Source organism: Temnothorax americanus, unplaced genomic scaffold (genome assembly GCF_048541705.1).
Source record: "Temnothorax americanus isolate GAGA-0224 unplaced genomic scaffold, ASM4854170v1 Scaffold33, whole genome shotgun sequence".
Lineage (NCBI taxonomy): Eukaryota > Metazoa > Arthropoda > Insecta > Hymenoptera > Formicidae > Temnothorax > Temnothorax americanus.
The window spans coordinates 1511615-1523166 of NW_027509475.1; the positions used below are offsets into that span (position 1 = coordinate 1511615).

General features: G+C 35.5%; 1 protein-coding gene across 2 annotated transcripts; it reads right to left on the minus strand.

Annotated features, from left to right (window-relative positions):
• Positions 1-6510: 6510 nt before the first annotated feature.
• On the minus strand, positions 6511-11384 carry LOC143901332 (uncharacterized). Of its 2 annotated transcripts, XM_077413540.1 has the most exons (8): positions 10996-11384; positions 9915-10097; positions 9341-9738; positions 8418-9251; positions 7839-8237; positions 7369-7745; positions 7137-7280; positions 6511-6919 (listed from the first exon to the last, which is right to left on the minus strand). In XM_077413540.1, the coding sequence occupies exons 1-8, from the start codon at positions 11036-11038 to the stop codon at positions 6739-6741; spliced, it is 2559 nt and encodes an 852-aa protein (XP_077269666.1). In that variant the 5' UTR covers positions 11039-11384; the 3' UTR covers positions 6511-6738. The 2 variants fall into 2 exon arrangements, with proteins under 2 accessions (XP_077269666.1, XP_077269667.1); XM_077413541.1 differs by lacking the exon at positions 10996-11384 and having other exon boundaries at positions 9958-10097.
• Between the last annotated feature and the right edge of the window lie 168 nt (positions 11385-11552).

Genomic DNA, 11552 nt, shown 5'->3' on the forward strand with positions numbered 1-11552 from the left:
TTTTTTTTTATCGAGGTTTATAGTATTATTAATACAATAAATATAATCAATCACAAATATATATCAATAATAAAATAAAAATCAATTTTACTTACTTTTTATTATGACTTCGGATTCAGTTCCACCGTCTAACTTTATCCACTTGTTCTTTTTTTTGTGGAATAAGTATTTCTCTTTTAATGTCATAAGAAAATTAACAACGAACAAAGATGATCACTATAATGGCGAACTGTGCGCGCGTCAACGGGAGACGAGAAACCGGAGAAACACAGACTTCGCGGCGCGCCTTCGTCTCTAATTCCTCCGAAGGATCTGTGTAATTCGGTATTAATAAACGAAATCGTTACATAGAAGTGGTTACGATGTCCCCGTGACGATGAGCATACGGTGTCTTCTCAAAGTACTCGGTATCCTTTGGCCGTTTTCCCGATTCGCCACGCAATCGCCGGCGGCCAGCTTCTGCAGCAGCTTGGCGATCCGATTAACACCGCTTTATGGAATTTTTATCGTAATTATCGCATTATTGAGAGAAAACGCGCGAAAGCGCAGCTTCGCTGCCGAGGTAATGTTGCTCCGCTTGTTTTTATCAAATGCCGAGCTGCATAATTGCGCTCTAAGATAAATTGAGTCATATGTGCAATTAGTGAGCGTATTAAAAAAAGAAAGATTTAATCCTTATCTAAATTACTGTACGTATATCGTGCAGTTTATTCATAGATGTATCATTTTTAACTCTCTTATCGATTTTTAAGTGTCGCGATAGTGATAATTTTATGATAAATCGTTGACAAACAATTCTATTTCAATTTGTGAATATTACTGATGAAAAATCTGTTTGGCTTGAAATACTTATTTCACGAAATAAATAAGGATATTATCCTTTCGTGAATTATTATCAATACCATCAATATCAATTTTATTCTGCCATAACGAAGACGATAAATTATTCATAAATATCGACAGACAACATATGAATGCATTCTGAGAATATCGTATGGTGTCTCGTTTTCAAACTTTCAATTATCTTTGCAGATATCGCGTAATACGCGAAGAGTTCCACAGGTATAGCAGACAGCCGTCATGACGTGACCCTTATATCGAATTTTACGTCATTTATTCTTAAAGTTAACGTAAACATGACGTATTTTTGACAGTCCTACACTGAGAAAAAAATGTTCTGCATTTTAGTAAATATTAGTTTGCATATACAACTGTGTGACTACATTTACTAAAATAAAGAAAATTGTTTTCTCAGTGTAAGTCACAGACTATGGACGTCATTAGTAAAGTCAATAAGAAGTTATTTTAACTCTCACAGTGACGTGAGTAAAATATCCCAGGTAGCAGAGCGGCGTCAAATAACGTCTTAATGACGGCTAAAATCATCAATAATACGTCATTAAGATGTCCTGCTATCTAGTTACCTTACTGATGTACTAAGGCCCGGTTGTGTATCAACGTTATTCTGGCTTTAAACGATACTTAAAACTTTAAATTTGTTTGTCACGTTTAGTTTGGCACAACAAATTTAAAGTTAGAACAAAATAGAAAATAAAATTTAAATATTTCAACAAAATAGAGATTAAAATCTAATAAATTTACATTGGACTATATGACATTAGACTATATTAAAAAAACTTATTTTCAGGATAGATTGCAATTGTGTGCAATATAAATGATCAAAGGTATCATATGAATATAGTTATTTTTAATTGTTACAAATAAAACGGCAATGTTAAAATATATGTAACTTAACAGCTTTTCAGAACGTAATATTAATGAAAAATGTCCGAATGTAATTAATTCGTTATAAAACATATATCTTTATACTTCAATTCAATTAAATTGTAGTTCTATCGACAAATAATAAAATATATGTATTTGAGAAAAAGAAAACAGAAGCATCAAAATTAAGTTTATTCCATAAAAATAAAGTAAGAACATCAATAATCAAATATTTCTATTATAAACATTGCTTTTTAATGTTTTAAAATCAAATAAATATAAGTAGAGTGATTGAAATAAAATGTATTGTTTTCCAATTAATTTTGTTGAACCATTTGTAGTTAAAATTGAGTTATCTATAATTAATAGCTATATTAGCATTGCTGTTAAAATTATTGGTTTAATTGATTATTATATAAAAATATCACTGAGAGTAGCAAACATTATTTCATTCGAAAAAGAAGTTTGCCTGCTGTACGTAGTTAATTAAACTCAGGGCTGGTTCTAACCTGCAATGAGCGGGGGCAGGGCCGAGTGCGAATTAAAAAGTGGATAACTTTTTATATTATACCCGTGGAATCTCATTGAAATCTCTTTCAAACATTTCATACATTTTATTTCTCATTAAAAACAAAAAACAAAAAACATACATGCATTATCTTAAATACATCGCTAAGAATAGCAAATGTTATTTCACCCGAAAAAGAAATATGGTTTAATTAAGCGATATATTTATAAGATAATATATATGTATGTTTTTTGTCTTTTGTTTTCAATGAGAAATAAATATGTATGAAATAGATTTCAATGAGATTCCACGGGATATAAAAGTAACCCAATGACATATCATATATAGACGTTTAATTTAAACGTCTATATGATGTCATTTTACAAAGTTTTTGTGACGTATTAAAACATGACGTTAAACATACGTCACTTAATCCATGTATATGACATCACCGACCAATTATAACCGAATATTGACGTCAAAATAACGATGGCTCGCTACCCGGGGCATATTTCTCTGTAGAATTAAGAAAATAACTTTGTCTGTCTCCTCCCATCCGTCAAACGCAGAAGTTACAAAACAAACTTTATAATTTCTGTATTAAATTCATGCGACGACATTGGATTTTTCTTTTCGGTATGTTGCAGCAAAAGACGCCGTTGTCGCGATTCGCTTCGCGAAAGAAATTGAGACGTCGTTCAAAAAGCTGCACTACTTCCTCTTACTAGAGATGAAGGAGAAAGAGAGACAGAGAGAGAAAGACATCTCGATGGCTTGAGAATAATCTTAAACGTTTAATTAACTGCATCGGATCGCGTTGACATTATTAATCTCAAAGGCAAATTACTCAAGTATCGATCGTATATTAGCTTCAATTTTCAACTTCTTAAATTGCAACAAACATTACAAAATTTTCTAATGAAAACCAAATTATTTCCGTCAAAATATTTAAATTCTGTTATCCCAAAATTTACAAACGAGCAAGAACAGCTAAAATAAAGAAATAATCGAAAGCAGTAATAGGGTTGCCGAATCAAAACGGCTAAAGTTCGATCACGACGACGAACTTTAGCCGGCATATGCTTCCGCGACTGTGCGATAAGCGGTACAATTTCGCGTTCCCGGACTTTCGCAGCTTCTTCAATATAGCGAGCGCATTGTAACGCGCAACTGGATTTATCAACCGATATATCTAAACGCTTACGCAATGCCTCCACCATGCAGCTGAGCGGCTGATTGACAATCCCAGTCAAAAAATTTGCCTTCCTAAACAATTTCTTTCCTCGATCTCTTGATCGGATTTTCTTTTCTCCTTCGTTTCTTTTAGCTCCGAAGTCAGAAATCCTAAAATTCTTAAATATAGAAAACTTATAGAATCGCGAAGGATATTTAACGTTAATAAAGGATTAAAGATGTCAAGTGAAATCGTAGGAAAAGTTTTAGGAAAAGTCGATTCAAACACAATAACTGTCAGCATGAGTTGTCGGGTAATTGTTCGAACAACTGATTTATGACGGTAAAAGACTGTTAATTAAGTCTTTAGAATTTTTCGAGAATTAACAAAGTTTCAAGCTAGAAAATCCCAGTGTGTAACTATTTTGTTCGCATCTGTTCCGCCCACTACACTTCTCACAATTAAAAGTTCTTCAGTTCTCACTTTTATTTTCCATATTACGTCTCTCGCAACCTTGAAACAAATTTGTCATCGTGATCACACAAAGGATTTCCTTTCTCGTCCCTCCCATTTCTGGTTAAAGAATGAAAGGTCCGAACAAATAAAGATTGAAAAACGAAGAGGTGGATTTTTTCTAATAGGGCGAGACCGACCGACGGAAGGTCAATCCGCAAGTTTTCTGACGGACGAAAAGCTTATATATACGGGTATCGCGCGTTTATGGCTTTCTCTGTGTGAGCTTTGCGTGGGCGCTGGCGCCGTCCGTTCATTCCGCGTGCATCGTGAGCTTTATAGATTCCCGGAGCCGAAGCGGTTTCTGCGTAATCCTCCTGTGGCCTCCAAAAAATTGCGACGTCACATTCGATCCTTCTTCACCACCGCTATCTATACCGAGAGGGACCAAGAAAAAGATGATTATACGACGGCGCGATCGCGCGGGTGACAGAGGTCGGTGACTTCGATACACTACTCATAATCGCGGTAACGACTCTCGACTGCGAAATTTACGACGTTATTATTTCGCGCGTCGCAATCTTTTATTGAGGGACTTATTTCCAGGAGGACCGAAACGTGAGAATTAAGGGATTAAAGCTGATGATACGGTGTCTTTGCGGCTTTGATAGGATTCTCGATATACAGCCTGATGGCTGTTCTCCGTTGTTCTCGAAAACGTTCTACGCTTTCTCGACTTATTAGCCTGATACTACGTTTACGCGCCGAGCGTTACTTCTGCACTAACTTTACGATAATTGACTCGTTTACGCGGAGTAAATTATTGTAAGTTACTACAAAATTCCGTTTACACGAAAGAAAATCCCGTTTAAGCGAAGGACGTATCGTAAGTTACTACAGAAGTAACGCTCGCGTAAACGTAGTATGAGAAATTATTCTATCTAGGGAAAATATTGAGAGAGAGAGAGATTTTCTTCAATGTGGTGATCTCTGCTTCATCTTTTTATTCAATTTTATATATTTTATACGTAACATTCTTTTCCACGCGCAACGAATACTTATTTCGGCCGAATCAATCGAGCAATAAGATATATGCCTGTGGAAGATCGTAAGCACGCGTGAATGCGTGCAGCTCGAATTACTCTCGGTTCTCCAATGTGCCGAGAACATCTAACGACGACATTCGTTTTGACAATAAAGCGTTATTTGTCTTCTCGGCTGGATATACGATCTAGTCCGTTTTTTCGGGACCTTCGGAAAGTGAGAGACTTGTCAACTGGATGAACGCGTTTTTAGGAATACGAAATTAACCCTAGACAGACTCACTGGGGTAATACGTTACCCCACGCGAAATTCAAATTACGCCCCTAACTTAGGAAGGTTAGTTTTCATACCGAGACCCTAACTATAATTAAGTTTAGTCATCCGGCAGTCGACCTCCGTCATTCAGCGAGTGCGTTAGATCCGTGCAGCAGCTGAAAACCGAAAAAGAAAATCGTTTGGGGTAATGTATTACCCCTTTTGGCCGTTTACGTTCGACATTTACCACAGTAAAGTATATTTCAGATTTTTTGTGAAAATCGGTAATGAAAAATTATACACTTTATAGCACTCCCCCGGAAAATTCTACCCCTACTGTTTCATATATAATTCTTTAAGATTCGGCCAATTATTTCATTTTTGCTGTTCTTGCACAGCAACTGATTAAAACTTTGTAAAGTTTTTGTGGAGTTAATTTTACTGTTTCCATATACTTTTATAACTTTTGACTACCTTTCAAATAAATAATAATCGACAGAATCTGTTTTATTTTCCATTTTTTGCGATTTTTCCCATGCGACAGTTTTTCGTCATTTCCTCTACTTTAGACGTTCAAAGAAATATGTTTTTTTTAAGAAACGAAAAAGTCGCTTACATGCCCTTGAAGGTTGTCTATTCGTTTTTCAAAATTTGTTGGATTTTTCAAAATCGATGAATTTGATAAAAAAACTACATTTTTTATTAAAAAAGACATTTCAACCCAATTTTTGGTTCTTTGTTTTGTTTTTCGAGATTTTTTTAATGTTTTTTTTTTACTACCGCAAATTGATGACTACTATCGTCTTCCCTATTAAAGAACAAAAAAATTATCTATTAAAAAGTTGTCTAAGAACATTCTGGAAATATTATACACGTAGTACAATTTTGGGGTTATTAAGACCCCAGTGAGTCATTCACGTATGAGAAAAATAAGTGAGTCTGTCTAGGGTTAAAATACAGCAGCCTACATGACACTAATAAAATAATATATAATATATAAATATAAGTAGAAAGAGCTGTAAGGGTCACAACACGGATCAAGGTGCGTTCAGATATAAATGTGATTTATTCCTCAAATTACAAAATTCCAAATGTTAAATAGTAATATTATATATTATAGTTATATAATATATAACTATATACAGTTATATAATATATAACTGTAATATATAATATTACTATTTATAAAATTGTGTGACAGATTGATAAATATACCGGGTGTCTGGAGACCACCCGCCCATCCATTTTCTTTCAAAAACTAAGCATTTTAGAGAAAAACTTTCCAATTTTTTCTTCATAAAGAGCGAGAGAGAGAGAGAGAGAGAGAGAGAGAGAGAAAAATCAAAAAAAATTTATTTGGATTATTAAATATGTGCATTTATTTATGAACAAGAGTTTACATATGAATTATATAATACATTTTAATATACATTAAAAAAAATTATAACCTTATTAGAAACTTTAAAAAACATCAAGTCTATAATTATAACTTTAAATGACAAATTCCGTATTACATACGTACAAAAATCTCAGTAAAATTTATTAAACATTATATGTATGTGAACTTTTTACGGATGCGTTAGTAACTTCGTCCAAAAAGTGTATAACGCTTCGCCTTCTTCTTGCATTCGTGGTGAATACATTTTAACTCGTTGACGGCGTTGATAGGCGTTGATAGCTCGAGTTTCGTCAATTCTGACTGCAACGGTGTACACAGACTCTTGGCGCCCATAGTTACCGTTCCGTCCGTCATGTTCAATCTGTAATTAGTCATATTGAGTAAAAAAGAAAGCTGCCGTTCAGTACCGTTCTTGTATTTATACTTTTTACTTTTGTAATGTAATTTACTTTTTTAAACACAAAAATTTATTTTGAATTAGTATTTTGGTCATTTATAAACGCATGTTTCTGAAGTAAAGATAGCAATATACAAGTGCATAAAAATATTTTTCATACATAATAAGAAAAAAATTTTACCGTGCACTTTGTTGCTTAATGTTATCTTCACACTCCGGTTCTCCGCAGAAAGGTGACAATAATAAATTATTTTCATCGAGCTCGAGTTTGAATTCGTCCCAGTTTTCAACCTGTTTAATATGCTCGCGTAACTTTTGCCTCGCTCTATAAACAAATAGATGAAATTGAGTGACGTCAACCATATGTTATCTCATAAATGTTATTGGTTTAACAATTTTTGAGTAACGTTTACCTCTGTAACAAGCTGTTTTGCACTTTTTTCAGCATACAAGTTACCGCTAAAATTAACTCATCTTTTTTAACAACTTCTCGCTCCGAGTTATCTCTTCGTACGAGTGTTACTTCATTCTTTTCCATATCTCTTGGACTGAATTCGATTCTTATCGGTACGCCTTTCAGTTCCCAGTAGTCGCATTTATATGCCCGATGAAATTTATCCTGCACTCTAAATTTATTAATTTTTAGTTGATTGACCAGACAGGTGCATTCATTTAGAAGTTCCTCTTTCTTTGACTCAGACATGCTTGCGACTATGCCGCAGGGAATCACAACGACTTGTATTGGTGCTACATTTGGAGGTAATACCAAACCTCTATCATCTCCGTGTACCTAAATAAATAAGTATTCATTATGAAATACATAGCTTATGCAGTACGCCATGTGTTATCTATATATAATAATAATAATAATAATTGTAGTAACCATTATCATGATTCCAATCGTTCGTGTAGTTAAACTCCATGAATTTTGATAGACGAACGATTTTTTTCCATCCTCGATACCCTCTACTTGGATATTAAACATTTTCGAGAAGTTTTGTCCTAGATGGTTGCTCGTCGCTCCCTGTATCGCGCGACCGTTAGTTGAAATGAACGCTTCGACAGTAGTGGTATAAACGCCACCCGCGAACTTCTCCTTTTCAGTCTTATAACCCTTGATGACGGGCACCGCTAACAACTCCTCATAGACTCTAGCGTATATATCTAAAATGGTCAACACTTCCTCCTCCGCTTCCGTCTGCGTAGCAAACGCGGTATGACCCTCCGCCCATAAACATTCTGTGGTGGATAGAAACGGTTTGGGATCTTTAAATCTCATTTTCTGCAAACAAAAAATAAGATAAAAATGTTTATTATTTTCGACGACAATTCGCAATAAATGTATTGAAACGACTTCACAACGTTTCGACCTTCAGGATTGGATGCTTCTCAAACAAAAATGAGATAATTGAAACGGAATGGTATTAAAGTAGAGTAAAGAAGGACGACTGATAATACTTACCACAACGTTGCTAGATTGGCTGAGCTTAAGAGGTAAATCGGTAACAGACCTCAACCATTTGGCAAAATCCGGATACATAACAGTCTCCAAGGTGGGCCGAATAGCTATTGGCTCCGCCAAATCGCCTTCGCCGCATTTTGTTACCCATGCGACTCCTGGCGCAAAGTCCGTTATATGCGAGTTCCTCTTTTTTAATGCGCCACGAGTAACCAATATCGAATGGCAGCATTCTTCAACACCGAGCGCCGTTATCTCTTCGTCGATGTACTCCATTATCATATACCAGATCGAGTAACTCCACGGACGAAGAACGTAGCATCCCGACACGTCACAATATTCAATCATTTCGCTCTTCGTGATAACTTGCGAATACCAATCAAAGAAGTTCTCTTCCTTCTTCGCCTCCAGTCCTAATCTCGTTCCAGTTTTACTAGTAACTACATCCTGACTATCCGTGTTTTTCGCAACTTCTTTCTCCGACGTCTTTCCGGGCTTGGGAGAATTTTGCTTTTCCTTTTTCAACGCTGCCTCCGAATTTACGGGCTTCAAATCCTGACCAGTCCCATTTTTATAATCACGTATCAAACTTAAGAGACCCTTCACTTCTTGATTAAAAATGCTTTTTAAATTTCGTACTTTGTCACATTGCTTCTTCATCTCAAAGTAATCCGAGGTATGCGTAAAACGATCAGGCTTAATTTGCAGTAATCTTAAATCTTCCAGTATAGCATCCTCAAATTCTACGGTCTCCTTCGCTGGATTTGTGTCGTCAAATCGGATGATGAGCTGTCCTTGAAAAGCCTCGGTATAATACTGAGGGGATCTTACCACTACCTGCAGAAGACCAGTTAAAATTTTTTTAGAAGTTACAAGAGTTAAAAAATCAAAATAAATCTACTTCTCATTGTACTGCGTGACTTTACCTTGCCCATTTCTGCTCCGGGTAGATCGATAAACTTGCCCTCCTGTTTCCTTGTTTTTATCTGCTTGGCGGCACATTTTTCCTTCGATTTCGAAGGTGGAGGGCAGTTCTTTGCAATCATAGATATCGCGTTGCTGACAACGGGAAGCGATCGCATATTCTTGTACCATCTAGTGACGTTACAATAATCACTTTCATGCAATTTCATATATTCTTTATTATGTAAAACGGAAAACACATGAATATCGGCCAATGTTAGTCTATTGCCGACCAGCCATGTCCGTACTAGTAACACATTATTCAGATAGTTCAACAGCTCATTCTTTTCTTTATTTTGCAATACCATGGCACAGGAGATCCAATGGTCGATTTCAGTTCTTTTATGAGGACAGGTATCATCTAATAAAATAATAATACAAAATAAGTCATGTAATTCAATAGAATATATCTGGGTTGGATTTGACATATTTAACTTTTTATTGGAAAAAAAAACTATATTTAATATTAACAATTTAGACACGTGCAGATTTTTCTCTAGTTGAGCAATTACGCAAACACATTTGCAGATTATATACCGTAAAGTGCAGGATTTATGGTTCTTGCCAAGTACCGGCTGACCTCGTCGTTACGTTCGCCCAATACTTCCTCATCTTTGTCGTACAAGCAAACATTCGAATCCTTATCCCAAGTTTTGTCCCACGATATTGTTATATCTTTCTTATTTTCAGATTTAATTACCTCGGCCACTACCAGCACATCTGTACAAAATTTAACATTCAGATAAGTGACAAACAAAAACGGCATATTTAAATTTTACATCTTTATCGTGAATATTACTTCACAGACGAAACCTATAGTATCTATATGTTTACAACGGTAACTAATTTGTTTAATAGAAAAGATATTCAAACAACAGCATTAGACCTATAATTTAAAACGATAATTATTACACTATTACATTGCTTTATTCCAAATTAAATTTTACGTCATTATATTATTTCATATATATAAAATACTGTTACATTTTATTAAGTTGAACTTTATGATAAATTTTCTAGAATATCGATATCTAAATAAGTGTTAAAAAATGAGAAATTCTGACGCAATTTAAGTCGTTTGACATCTAGTTTCGACATTTCCTAAATTCTTAAGTAATATATAAAAGTTCTAAAAAAATGGACAGTCTTGCGTTATGCAGCACGTGGGTTACAAGCTGACCAAGTATGATGAAATTATCGAATGAGTTTCACTAATTGTTCCTCAGTAAACTCGTGTATTTTCCACGTCGCACTAATAATATGTAACGACACGTGACGCGCTACTTGCATAGTATTATTATCGAAAGCGTCTTTATTCGTCGCACGTGAAAAAATAGAAAATCTATTTTAAAAATGAGGGGAACATTCGCATCAACAATTATTGGTCTCCTCACTGTTCCAGAGCGTTCCGCGCGAGGCCTCATTCTCGAAAAATATCCCATACAATATTTTATCAATGTCACTAGAAAATCACACTTTAAGTGTACTAATTGGTTGCAAAGTATGATATTCATAACATATCGTATGGGATATTTTTCGAGAATTAGGCCCTAAGGCAAGCTAAAAAATGATGAAACCGATGTTCAGATTCCGAACCGTTGATCGCATGGATCTTTACCTAGCGAAGGATGAGCTGGATCAAGGGCAATTTTAAACGCCATTATCTTCGCACGTCCACTCCAAACGAAACGGATTCAGTGTCAGCATGCGCCGATGAAAGTTAATATTGTTAATAATCACACTCCACACGGCAGATCCAGCGTTGAGGTTAAGCTCTCGTCATAATCCAGAGTAGCTCGTTGATCGCAATTGATCGCAATCGCCAGCAGCTACTTTTTGATTGGTAGACGTAAAAGCAAACGTAGACGCAGTCTGCGGTCCACTTGACGCTACAAATGCTTTGAAGCGTTCTCTTCTTTTCCTTCTTTCTTCATTGAAAGAAAGGAGAAGAAGAAGAAGAATGCTTCGAAGCATTTGTAGCATCAAGTGGACCGCAGCTTCAATCGCCAATCGCTAGTGTGATACGGGCATTACGCAGAAAATATCAGTCCATTTGACTGCACCCTTAATCATGATTTCCAATTTTTTCTTCATAAAGAGCGAGTGGGTGGGAGGGAGGGAGGGAGGGAGGGAGAGAAAGAGAGAGAGAGAGAGAGAGAGAGAGAGAGAGAGAGA